This window comes from Grampus griseus (genome assembly GCF_964374135.1).
Source record: "Grampus griseus genome assembly, chromosome: 19".
In the NCBI taxonomy this organism is placed as follows: Eukaryota; Metazoa; Chordata; class Mammalia; order Artiodactyla; family Delphinidae; genus Grampus; species Grampus griseus.
In genome coordinates, this window is record NC_139013.1 from 6,334,144 (window position 1) to 6,346,675 (window position 12,532).

The following is a 12,532-nucleotide window of genomic DNA, read 5'->3' on the forward strand; positions in this document are numbered from 1 at the left end:
CGCTGGGCGGTGCGCAGGCGCAGCCGGGGCCCGCCCCCAAAACGTCAGACTTCCTCGGTCGGCTCCGCCCCCAGAGCCTCGAGCATGCGCCGTCGGACCAGGGAGCGGCGCAGGTGCAGGCGGTAATCGCCCAGCAGCAGTTCGTCGTTGCGCACGAGAAGGTGGTGGAGCCCGCGGAGGCGGAGCCCCGAGCGCAGTAGGCGCGAGCGAGTCTGGAAGTCCGTGACCGTGATGAGCCACCTGCAAGGGGGCAAGGCCAAGAGGAGAGGGGCGGGGCGGAGACGGAAGGGGAATCGCTGGCCTTGATTGTCCCAGAGTCCCTGCCTGGTCCCTGTTCGTTTACCAACTCCAGTCCCTCAACCCGTCACTACATCCCTAAACTCTCCAACCCTGCACTCTCGCCGAGGTCAATCTGTACTTCTACCCTCACCTGGGTCAGTCTAGGTCCCGTCTTCTCTCTCAGCCTGGCTCTGTCGAGGCTCCATTTTTTTAAACCGCCGCTCCAGGGCCCTATCCTCATCCAGCAACTCCAGGTCCCGCCCCCTCAGTGTGGCTTTCAGGCCCGGCCCCGCGCCCAACTAGACCTCCAGGCCCACCGATCACTCTGGCCCCGCGCCTGCAAAGTGCTCAGTCCCGGCTACGCTCCCGCTCAGAGCTGTTTCCCATGCTCCGACCACACACCTCGGTCTTGCGCATCCCCGTCACCACCTGGGTCACTGAAAGTCCGGTTCCTCACTCCAAATCCCACCTTCTTTTCCGATCTCACCTGCCCCTGCCCCTTCACTGCGCCCACTCTCGCCTTAGCCCCTTCTCGGCTCTCACTCTCTGCGGGGTCTGGATCCTTATACCAACCACGCCATTCTCCGGGCGCTCCTGGCCCCGCCCCCCTCACTGCCCTCACTTCTCCGCCCCGCCCCTCACGGAGCTTACTGTTGGCCCACATCTCCTATTAGCTCCCGGCCACTCAGAGCCTCCGCCCCGCCCCGCCCCACCTCTCACTGCCTTCACTCCCCTCCCGGCTCCCCCATCGCGTTCACCGCGGTCCTGCCAGTTGCGGTCCTGCCCCTCCCGGTCGCTCCAGGCCCTGCCCCCGCCAAGGACTCACCGGTCCCGGCGCCCAGCAGTCCCACAGATGACGTTCACGTTCTCAAAGCGGATGCTCCTCACACGCCCGCTCTCCATGGCCCCGGGTAACTCGGCCTCCAGCGCCTCCAGCACCTCCAGGTGGGTAAGGTCCTCTTCGGGCTGGGGATGTCGGAGAGAGAACCTCCGTCAGTGACACTCGGAGTTCAGTCCGGGTGCAGAAGTCCCCACCCGAGACCCCACCTGCAGAACCTGCCAGAGCGGGGAGGATAGGAATCTTTCAGGTAGCAAGGCATCTACTGCCATTCAAGGTCATTCTCCAAAAAAAAAGCCAGTTCTCACCAAACCGATTTGCCAAAAGTCAATGAAGAGCTGACTGAACGATTCACCGATTTGGCCAACTTTGCCAATCTACTGAAAACCTTTCCAGCAACCTGCGTTGGATGGCGAGACTCGGGCAGCCCTTGAAGATTTCCGCAAGGATCTAAGCCGTAATTTTTTCCTTTTTTAGTCATATTAGCATTTTAAGAACTATTCAGTTCTCAAAAAATAAGGCTCGTAGGAGGATATGACATCTTGTCAATCTATTTTGCATTCAGAAACATATATTGATCATTAACCACGTCTTCAGTCTGAGATTACCGTGTCGAAGGCGATACCCTATGTCATGACATATAAAATTGCTGCGAAACCACAGTGAAATCATGAAATTGGTCACCTCCAGGAAGGCAAGCCTTGGATGTGTATGTTGGGTGGGTGGGTGTGTGTGTGTGTGTGTGTGTGTCTCATGTTCAAAAACACAAAGAAGCGGAGCAATAGGGTGGGGATTCGTCCCATAAACAAGAACAGCGATCCCTGCGTTGAGGTCGAGTCACACAGATGAGCTGAGGGAACACTTCCGAGGCTTCTGCCTGGCGAGCCTTGTTTAATTCTCAAATGGGTGAGACCTTAGTAGATACCTCCTCTGAGGCAGGAATGCCCAAAGGATCCGTACACTGAATAACCATGTCACTGAATCTGTCAAAAAACGGGCTTTGTGAAATGAATTTTTGCGATATCTGTAAATTTTACAGAATTTCATAATAGGTGGATTAGCAGGACTCCCTCTGTCCTCAGTGTCCCCTCTCTCTGCCTCTCGGGCTCCCCTCTGGGATCAGCAGTGATAAATTTGATGATGAACCCTTTGACAAATTCACTATCAATTTTCAGCCACTTATCCTGGTGCCAAGCCCACAGCTGATGAGCTGCAGAGCCTGGATTCAACCCCTGTCCACCTCACTTTTGAGCCTGTGTCCTTCCCACCATGCCACCAGGGACCTGGGATCATGGGGGTGGGGGGGACACTCACTGAGGTCTCCATGCACAGACAGAGGGGCTGGGCAGCAGGTGGCATGGGGAACTTGCGGATGCACGGGAGCTCTCGGTCCAGCGCCTCGTATTCTGCAATGACCTGGCGCAGATACTGCTTCCTGGGAAGACAGCCAGCGGACAGGGACCTCCCAAAGTTAGGGGTCCAAGCCACCGCACTCAGAGGATCTCAGATCAGAAATCATGGGGCCAGGGACCACTCACGAGGATTTGACAGGTCTGCCCAGGCTCCAAGCCTGCGTCTCCTCTAGGGTCTCTAGGTCCACAAGAAGTGCTCCTGCGGATGGAAAACCCAGTATCAGCTGCCTTGAGCACTCCTCGCACGTCATTCCACTTGAATAGCATCACCAAATGACTGTCCGTGCCACCCCCAGGATAGCTCTTATGCCAGTTGTTAAGCTGTTGTCTCTCAGCCCCAAAGGACTCTACCAACCCCATTTCCACTCGGACAGTTGGGGTCCTGTTAGGCTCTGCCTAAAGGGGGTGCTAGCGGGAGACCGCAAGCCAGGAGGAAAGGGAAGGGACGTGCTCCTTTTTGCTTCCTGTTTCCAATCACCCCATCTTAGCTTCTTCACTGCAGCAGCATTTGAATCTAGTTATATGGTTTTTCCAACACTCTCAGAACTGGCCTCTTGATTGGAACTTGATTCATAACAGCTCTCAAATCTGGACTCTTCTACACAACCCCTCCATCGACATCGGTCTCTTCTATGGCCAACTGCTAGTTGTCCCACATAATCCATTTCCCCTTCCTCTACAATCCTAAAGTTTTATCCAGCTGGAAACAACAGTTGCCAGCCTCCCTTGCAGCTAGGTGTGGCCACATGACCAAGTTCTCGCCAACACTGTTAGCAGAAGTGAGGGGTGCAACTTTGGAGTCATTTGCTTAAGAGAAATTTTCTTGGCTTGGACTCAGTGCCCCTTCCCTTGGACCGGAATGTGGATGTAGCAATAAGCCAACTTTATTCTTGCTAGAGATGATGGAGCGCCATGGGTCCCTGTATTCTCGAGGGGCTGAGACATCCCACCCATCCAGACCACCTTCCTCCTCTTACACGAGAGAGAAACCAACTGTTTTCTTAACGCCACTGAGTTTGAGGGTCTCTTTGTTACAGCAGCTGAAAAAATGCAGAAAGCAACCCCTGACAGCCAGGAGCTGGCCTGGCACTCCCAGAGGGACCCTGGTGACCTCCCTTTGGACATAAGGAATTTCACAGAATTCCAACAGCAGCCAAGGTCACTCTGTGACCATGATGGGCCAAGATAAAAAGAAGACCCCTCTGGAGTCATGTCTCAACACAGCACAACCTCGATGCTGCCCAAACCACAAAACAGACCAAATATTCCCCTCTGGGCTCAGAGCTGATGCTGCTTTTTTCCCAACCAGTGTTAGTGCCATTCTGATGGCTCTCATGTCATGGACTTGCCTCTGCTTCCTGCCAGCATGTGATCCAGAGCAAAGCCTGCTTTCCAGATTCCTCCCCAAGTCACCTAACTCAGCCCAGGTCTCTAAAAACCTCTTACTCAGACATTGATGTGTTACTATCTCCCTCATTCAGTAAACTCAGCGGCGTGCTGGTAAATGTCCTCTCTCTCTCTCTCCCTCCCTCCCTCCCTCCCTCCCTCCCTCTCTCTCTCTCTCTCTCAGCATCTGCCTGTTTTCATGGTCTCGGTACTCTCACCCTGACCAATTTTATGCTACCCATGGTTTTCACAACCAGCTTGCAAAATTCACCACTCGGCTCTTGTGAGCTGGGACAGGCTGTCTCCAGCACAGGGCTGTGTCCCAGCTATGCTCCTATAGCGGTCTTTGGCTTCAGCACATCAACACAGCTCAGCTTGTACCATAGTAAGCCCCCCTCTCTGGTCCCTGTTCTTCCACCTCCCATCTGTTTTGGCAGGGCAGCTAGGGTGATCTTTTCGTCTCAGCACCACCAGAGGCTTCCAAACCACCGGAGGCTTCCTCTTGCCTTCAGCATAAAGTCCTCCCTGTGATGGGGACTCATTCCTCAATGTGTGGTCTGGGGAGCATTTCAGGGTCCACCCCAGACCTATTGGGTGAGAGTCTGCATTTTAGCAAGATCCCCTTTGAGAAGCACCTGCCCTGCGTGTGGTCACTCTGATGACCTCTCTGATCATTTTTCTCCAGCCATACTGGCCTCCCTTTCATCCCCCCAACATAGTAATCTCCTTCTCAAATCTGTCCACTTAACAATAATAATAACTACGTGTTTACAGCCCCCTTTAAAAAGCCAGGCACCTTTTAAAGTGTTTTTCCACTGAATCTTCAAAACAGCCTTCTGAGTGAGTGTAGTTTAACAAATGATGAAATGGAAGCACAGAGAACTTAAGTGACTTGCCCAAGGTCACACAGGCCAAGTGATAGAATCAGGATAAAAATCTAGGCACTGGATCCAGAATCTGTGTTCTCAATCCCCCAGTCTGCTGCTTCTCGCCCCACTATTGTCTAGACAACAGCTTCCTAACTTCTCAATATATATCTCTCTCTCCCTATTCATTCACCCCATCAGAAGCATTTTGAAATGTAGATCTGACCACATCACCGTTTCCATTTCCTCAAAACCCTCCCAGGACTTCTCATTGTCATTGGGATAAATTAAGACCAAGATCACACATGACCAGACCCTGCTGATGTCTCAAGCCTGATCAGACACTATCGTCCTCCTCACTTGCTGCATTCCAGAAACATTGCCCTTCTGTGACTTGAACTCTCCATGCTCCCTCCTGCCCCAGGACCTTGACACATGCTGCGACTCCGCGTGGAACTCTCTTCCCCCTCACTTAGCTCATCAAGTCTCCCTAAGTGTGTCAACAGTTCCTGTCGTGAACTCATGACACCATGTATTTGCTCTCATCACAGTTGCAATTTTACATTTACTTCTATGAGTCTCTAATTATAATGTGAGCAACATGAGGTCGGGGACTTGTCTTTCGCTCTTGGCGTCTAGCAAAGCACCAGGCACCTAGCTGTAAGTATTTATTGAATAAAGACTGAAGGAATATAACCATCAAATGCAATATGTCAACTCTGGGTCTTAATTAAAACAAACCAACTGTGAAAAATAAAATTTTTAAATAATTAGGGAAATTTAAATATGCACTAGGTATGAGATGATAGTCAAGAAAAATTGTGCATTTGTTAGGTGGAATTAATGGCATGGTAGGTCTGTTTTCTAAAAATCCTTAGCAGTTAGAAACACATGCTTAAGTATTTATGGGTGGAAAGGAATTATGTCTGGGATTTTCTTTAAAACAAATTTGTCCTATAGAATGTCCCCCCAGAAAGTGTGTATGTGTGGGTTGCTTAGATGAAACAAGATCAGCAAAATGTACATTGTCTCTATTTTTGTGTATGTTTGAAATTTTCCATAATAGAAAAAATCTTTTAAATGTCTATCATAAGTAACTTAGAAATAAAATTATACGCCCTGGAAATGTGTGTGAAATGACTAAAAAAACTGACTCTAGCAGCATCAAAGGTGTATGTTTAAAATGTAAATAAAACTGTTTCTCATGAAATGTGGCATTAGAAATAAAGATTTCTAAATTACAACCGTGATTTTAATATATTTGTTTCAATGTATATGTGTAACTTAGTAAAGGTATAAATTTAAAAATAAATACTTATTGAATAATTGAGGAAACACGACACTTTCAAACTTCAACAGGCATCTCCAAGGCCTCCTGTGTGCCTTGGAGAATGCTGCAGACCAAGAGATTAATGAGACCCCAGCCTGCCCTCCAAGAGCTTCCAGTCTGGTGGGGTAAGTGTTCACTGTAAAGGGCAATACTTGCTACAATGGACGTGTCACGAGGCGGAGAGGAAGCCCAGTCTGGGGGCAATCAGGGAAGGCTCCTTAGAGGAGGTGATGTCTACAGCAAGACTTAAGGGATAGGAGTGGGATAGGGAGGATGGGAGGGAGGCTCAAGAGGGAGGGGATATGGGGACATATGTATGCATATGGTTGATCCACTTTGATGTACAACAGAAACTAACACAGTACTGTGAAGCAATTATACTCCAATAAAGATATATATTTAAAAATAGTGAAAAAAAAAGACTTAAGGGATAAACGAGGAGTTTGCTAAATAAAGAAATGGCAGAGAAGGAGATGTTTTATGCAGAGGGACCACGGGGTGGGGGCGGGGGGTGGGTGCTAAGGTCTTTAAGCAAAAGAGAATATTCCCAGAATTCTCTTCAGGTCCAAGGCTAAGGAGTGCTTATTGCAATTGTAGGTTATTAATTATTTGTGAGATAGTGTGTTTCATGTCTGTCCTCCTTGCATGAGAACCAGCTGGGTCATTTCATTCATTACTACAGGCAAAACACTTGGGACCCACAGGCTTTCTAATGGCCTGAGCCAAAGTTTGCAACCTGACAAGCTAAAAATGTTATTGGTTCCAAAACACCACAAAGAAAACAGCAAAACTGAAATGAACAAATATCGATCTGCAAAACGACCCAACTGGTCAACTCAATGTCACTCATCTTTTCTGGAGCTACACATAAAGTATACTTATCAGATGGGTACCTCCGTCTAGGTTAGAGATGATGTGGGGTGGGGCGTCTCCAAATGAAAGAGGTCTTCAAAGACACTAAAAGAGACCTGAGGACAGAGAAACTGTCTGTTTTGCCACTAGAGCATTTGCTATGCCTAGCTTAGCACCTAGCACAGAAGAGGTGCTTATAGCCGACACCTAGAAAGGTGTAACTCAGCCATTCCCATCCTTCTTCCTCCATTTGAGGAGTGTCCATTCCCCACCCACGCAACCAGGTAAGGCTCACCAAGCCCCAGTATCCTCAGGGATATCCCATCCAGTGCAAAGCAATGTCTTCTGACCCTTACTGCTCATCGTAATTACCTGGCAAGCATTCAAAAACTATAGTTGCTGACAAAGGATTAATCTCCAAAATTTATAAGCAGCTCATGCAGCTCAATAACAAAAAAACAAACAACCCAATCCAAAAATGGGCAGAAGACCTAAACAGACATTTCTCCAAAGAAGATATACAGACTGCCAACAAACACATGAAAGGATGCTCAACATCACTAATCATTAGAGAAATGCAAATCAAAACTACAGTGAGATATCATCTCACACCAGTCAGAATGGCCATCATCAAAAAATCTACAAACAATAAATGCCGGAGAGGGTGTGGAGAAAAGGGAACACTCTTGCACTGCTGGTGGGAATGTGAATTGGTACAGCCACTATGGAGAACAGTATGGAGGTTCCTTAAAAAACTACAAATAGAATTACCATACGACCCAGCAGTCCCACTACTGGGCATATTCCCTGAGAAAACCATAATTCGAAAAGAGTCATGTACCAAGATGTTCATTGCAGCTCTATTTACAATAGCCAGGAGATGGAAACAACCTGGGTGTCCATCATCGGATGAATGGATAAAGAAGGTGTGGCACATATATACAATGGAATATTACTCAGCCATAAAAAGAAACGAAATTGAGCTATTTGTAATGAGGTGGATAGACCTAGAGTCTGTCATACAGAGTGAAGTAAGTCAGAAAGAGAAAGACAAATACCGTATGCTAACACATATATATGGAATTTAAGAAAAAAAATGTCATGAAGAACCTAGGGGTAAGACAGGAATAAAGACACAGACCTACTAGAGAATGGACTTGAGGATACGGGGAGCGGGAAGGGTAAGCTGTGACAAAGCGAGAGAGAGGCATGGACATATATACACTACCAAACGTAAGGTAGATAGCTAGTGGGAAGCAGCCGCATAGCACAGGGAGATCAGCTCGGTGCTTTGTGACCGCCTGGAGGGGTGGGATAGGGAGGGTGGGAGGGAGACGCAAGAGGGAGGAGATACGGGGACATATGTATATGTATAGCTGATTCACTTTGTTATAAAGCAGAAACTAACACACCATTGTAAAGCAATTATACTCCAACAAAGATGTAAAAATAAATTAATTAATTAAAAAACAAAACAAAACCATAGTTGCTAGGTCCCCCAGAACTAGAGATTCTGGTTAATTGGGACCTGAGGTAGGATTAGGTATAGGTTTTTTTAAAAAGTTTCTCCCACCTGATGCGTAGCCCCACTGACTAAAGTAATCATGCTAATCTCGTTCCTTTTGCCAGGGATTGAGACAAGAGTGAGTGGATGACTTAGTGCTGGCCAATGAGATGTGAGGAGAGTTTATTTGGGGTTCTTAAAGTGAAGACCTCTGGAAGTGATGCCTGAAACTGTGGCAGCCATTTTGTAACCATGAGGTATGCAAGCTGGTGTGCAAAGGGGTTATATCCCAGACCAAAAAGCAGGGACATAGAAACTGACTTCTCAGTGACATTCACTGAGCTGCTGACCCAACCAAACACAAACCCTGATCCACCTCTGGGCTTCTCTTTGAGTGAGACAATGACTTTCCTATTTTTATACTGCATTAAGTCCAATTTTCTATCACCTGCTAGCCAAATAAATCCTCACCAAGATATTACTTGAGAAATGTCGTACGAGTGAATGAATGAATGAGCTGTGCCAAAGTAGAGTGGAAGGAGGGAACCCTGGAAGATGAGCCTGTCAGCTAGCGTCAGGCCACACAGGGCCTCAAACAAAAGCTTGAGGGGCTAAGACTCTCTCCTGGGAGTGATGGGCAACGTGGAAGAGCTGTGAGCAAGGGAGAGACAGGGTTAGTGCTGGGTGTCAGAAAGGCTCCTCTGGAGCTATGTGGGGGATGGGCTGGAGGGGAGAAACTGGAGACCAGGGAGTTACGTGGACAAAGGGTCCAATGGAAGAGGACAAGGCCTGAGCTGGGGCTGTGGGAAAAGAGAAGTAGGGACAGGGCAGAGAGAGTAAGCAGGAACATGGGGCTGGGACTGATGGCTGTGGAGGTAATGGGAGTGGGGGAACAATGCCGGGCGTCTAGACTGGGTTGGCAGTAGCACCATTCAAACATGGGAAGCAGGGAGGAGGAGTGGCTTTGGGAGAAGATGTTGAGGTCAGTGTGGGAGACAACGAGAGTGTGAGGGACCAGGGTAGGGAGTCTATGGGGGATAATGGCCTCAGAAGAGTTGTTACGGCCCCAGAGATTCATGGGAAATGTAGTTCTGGGTCCAGAACATTGGTCAGGGAATTGAAAGGCCTCATGGGAAATGTAGTTTGAGGTCTAAAGGGTACTGCTCAGGAATCTGGTAGACATAAGAATTTGGGGTAGCTCTTTCTTTGTAAGGCCAGTGACTCACTTAAGGTCACACTGAAAGCCAGGGCTGTGACACAGTGCTCATAGGAAGGACCCCACCCCGCCCAAACCCACACTTGGATACAAACACACAAGCAGACACGATTCGGTACCTGCCTCCCTGTGCATGCTGGGGTTGCCCATGGTGGAGGAGCAGAGGGGCTCCACCTCGTGTTGCATCCTGAGAAGGTGGTAGGGGTTGTCTCAGGAGGATGGGAAGAAGAGCTCTGACCGGGTCACCCACCCCAGCTCCTTCTCCCCGCTGCTGCTTCCTCCTTCTTGTCTTTGAAGCCCCGGGGAAAAAAAAAATGGAAGGCTGAGACCACATGGAAATCCAGTTTCCCTTAACCTCTGGGAGTCCCTGTGTGCCCCAATTATTTCTTTCCCACTTTCCTGCCTCCTCCTCCATGTCTCCCAGTCTCCTCGAGTTTCTTCCCCCACCCCTCTCTCTGCCCCACTCCCTCCCTCCCTCTCTCCCCGTCTCTCCTCCAGTCTTTCCCTTGATTTCTCTGTCCTTTCTCCCCACATCTCTCCCCTTCCCTTGTTCCATCTCCCCAGTCTCCTCCATCAGTTTCCCCAACATCTCCCCAGCCCCCCGTCCCTCTCTCTCTTCATAGTTTTCTGCCTCTCTCTAACCCTATCACCCCCTCTCTGTCTCCCTACCTCTCTCTCCATCTCTCTTCTCTCACGGCTGCCTCTGCTGGGCTCCTTGGCTTCCCTCCCTCTGTCATCCCTTTTCTGTTCCCACTTGCCCTCCACTCATTCGTGTTTCACACAGGAACTGGTTAGGTACAGGTGAGATTCAAACAGAAACTGGGTTCCATATGGGGGAGGGAACGGTGAGCAGGGGGCCTGGTTGCCATGGTACCTCCAGTGGATGGGGGAGGGGCTGGGGGTTTAGCCACAGAGGTGCCCACTGGGCATCCCTTCTTTGTGTCTGCAGAGCTCTCAGCAGGAACCATGGGAGAGGAGCGCAGACTTTTTCAGTTACTTTGTCTATCTTCCCAGTCTGTCTCTGTTACCCGTATCTCTAGTCTTCTCTCGAATTCATCTGGTCTCTGCCTTAACTGTCAATTATTCCTGCTTGATAAACATTGACTCCCTGCTTGTTAGGCAGTAGCACCTTGATTTTCTGAGTCATTTGTTCAGGGATGAGCTTAAAAATCAACGTAGGATACAGATTCAACCCTTGGACTTTTGCCGGACCTGTTACCAAAGGGGATCTTTCTTTTTCCAATGAGGTTGCCAGGCCGGTCGGAGCCTAGGTTGGAGCTGCTGGGGACCATTACATCGCCACATGGGGAGAGAGCCTGCCTGAAAGCAAAGACAACACGAGGAAAGCAGAAACCAAAGATGCAGACAGATTCCTGAAGACGATTGAGGACACCTAGATCTAGCTGTCCCTCAAGCCCTCATCCACCCAGTTAATTCCCTCTTATGCCAGGTTATTTGCGTTTCTGTCATCGGCAATTACAACAGTCCAGACTTAAATGGACTAATTTCCAGACCCAGTTCCTCTGTGGCCCTGACTCCCTGTTGGCATATCCTTATGTCTTTTTCTCTCCCATCAGGCTGTCCTTCACTTCCAGTTGCCAAGTCCATCCCCATAGGACAGGAGACATCTTTCATCCTCGTGACCACAGGCACACCTAGCCTCTATAGCCCATCAGTCTTCAAACTCTACCCCTTCTGTCTCCTGACTCTGCTCTTTCTTCTCGTCATTCCCACAGCCCGACACCCACTCAGGTTTCAAGGTCTTCTCCTTCCTGGACCCTCGCCCCAGCCTCCTTCTTGCCCTCACATCCTCCAGTCTCTCCTCCCTCATTCCCCTCCCACAAGGTTTCGGAGGGGTCTTTCTGCACTTGGAGATGACCTTGCCCCTCCCCTGCTCTCAGCCCTCCCATGGCTCCGAACTGCATGATCTGGTCCCAGCTTCCTCTCTCACCTCATACATTCAAACATTCTTCAGTCACCTTTTATTAATTACTTTATTTAATTAATCCCTCCCACCCCTCACTCCTGTCTCCACTCTCCACATGCTGCCTTCTGCCCTTTTCCTGGTGCCCAAACGCCCTCATCCTTTCATAAGAAGCTCAAGTGCCCCCTCCTCCAGGAAGCCTTCTCTGACTCCTCCTCCTACCAGTTGTGTTTTCTGTCTCCATCCTCTGCATGTTCTTTATCTGCTCTTTTTTTTTTTTTTCAGACCTCTGAACACTGTGCACTCCGCCTGTCTTGCTCAGGAATTTGGGTCTGTGTCTGCCTCCCACTCCAGACCAAGGGCCCCTGACTCATCTCTGGCTCTCCAGCATCAGGAAAGTGCGGAACATGTATGTTGAATGAATAAACAAGTGACGATTTCCCTCTATTACTGTGACTCACACTCAGTACCCCCTAAGCCCACTGCCCTGTGTCTCTTGGTCTGCATGAGGTAACATAGGATGAAGAAGAGAATATGGACTCTGGAGTCAAACAGGCTAGCATCAAACGCCATGGCCGGGCTGTGCAAACTTGGGCAAATGTCTTTCCCTCTCTGAGCCTTGGTTTCCTCATCTCTTACCAGTAATGCTGCCTTGAAGGGCTAATGGTGCTTAAATAAAGCAAGATACAGCAAAGTCCCCGCATGTGAGCCAGGCACACAGGAGGCACTCAGTTGCAGTTTGCTCCCTTTCCAGAGTTCTTTATCTCTGTGACCAGCATTAGCTGCCTCTTCTGGACCTCTCTTCTTCCTTCCTTGGGTGTCTTTGTCTCTCTCTCTCTCTCTCTCTCTCTCTCTCTGCATCTGTGTGTGTGTATGTGTGTGTGTGTGTGTATGTGTGTGTGTGTGTATGTGTGTGTGTGTGTGC

At 49.2% G+C, this 12,532-nt stretch overlaps 1 protein-coding gene across 2 annotated transcripts in view; it reads right to left on the reverse strand.

Moving 5' to 3' along the window:
* The window catches only part of LOC309836729 (uncharacterized protein C19orf81), a 21,738-nt gene continuing 9,206 nt past the window's right edge, over nt 1-12,532 (reverse strand). The window contains exons 2-5 of one of the 2 annotated variants that reach the window (XM_082676852.1): nt 2,656-2,728; nt 2,432-2,552; nt 1,106-1,245; nt 1-240 (exon numbers count right to left, since the gene is read on the reverse strand). In XM_082676852.1, coding sequence (XP_082532978.1) covers nt 45-240; nt 1,106-1,245; nt 2,432-2,552; nt 2,656-2,728 — 530 coding nt within the window. In that variant the 3' untranslated portion in view covers nt 1-44. Of the gene's footprint in view, nt 241-681; nt 956-1,105; nt 1,246-2,431; nt 2,553-2,655; nt 2,729-12,532 lie in introns of those variants that run through there. The other variant, XR_014298174.1, reaches the window with a different exon arrangement.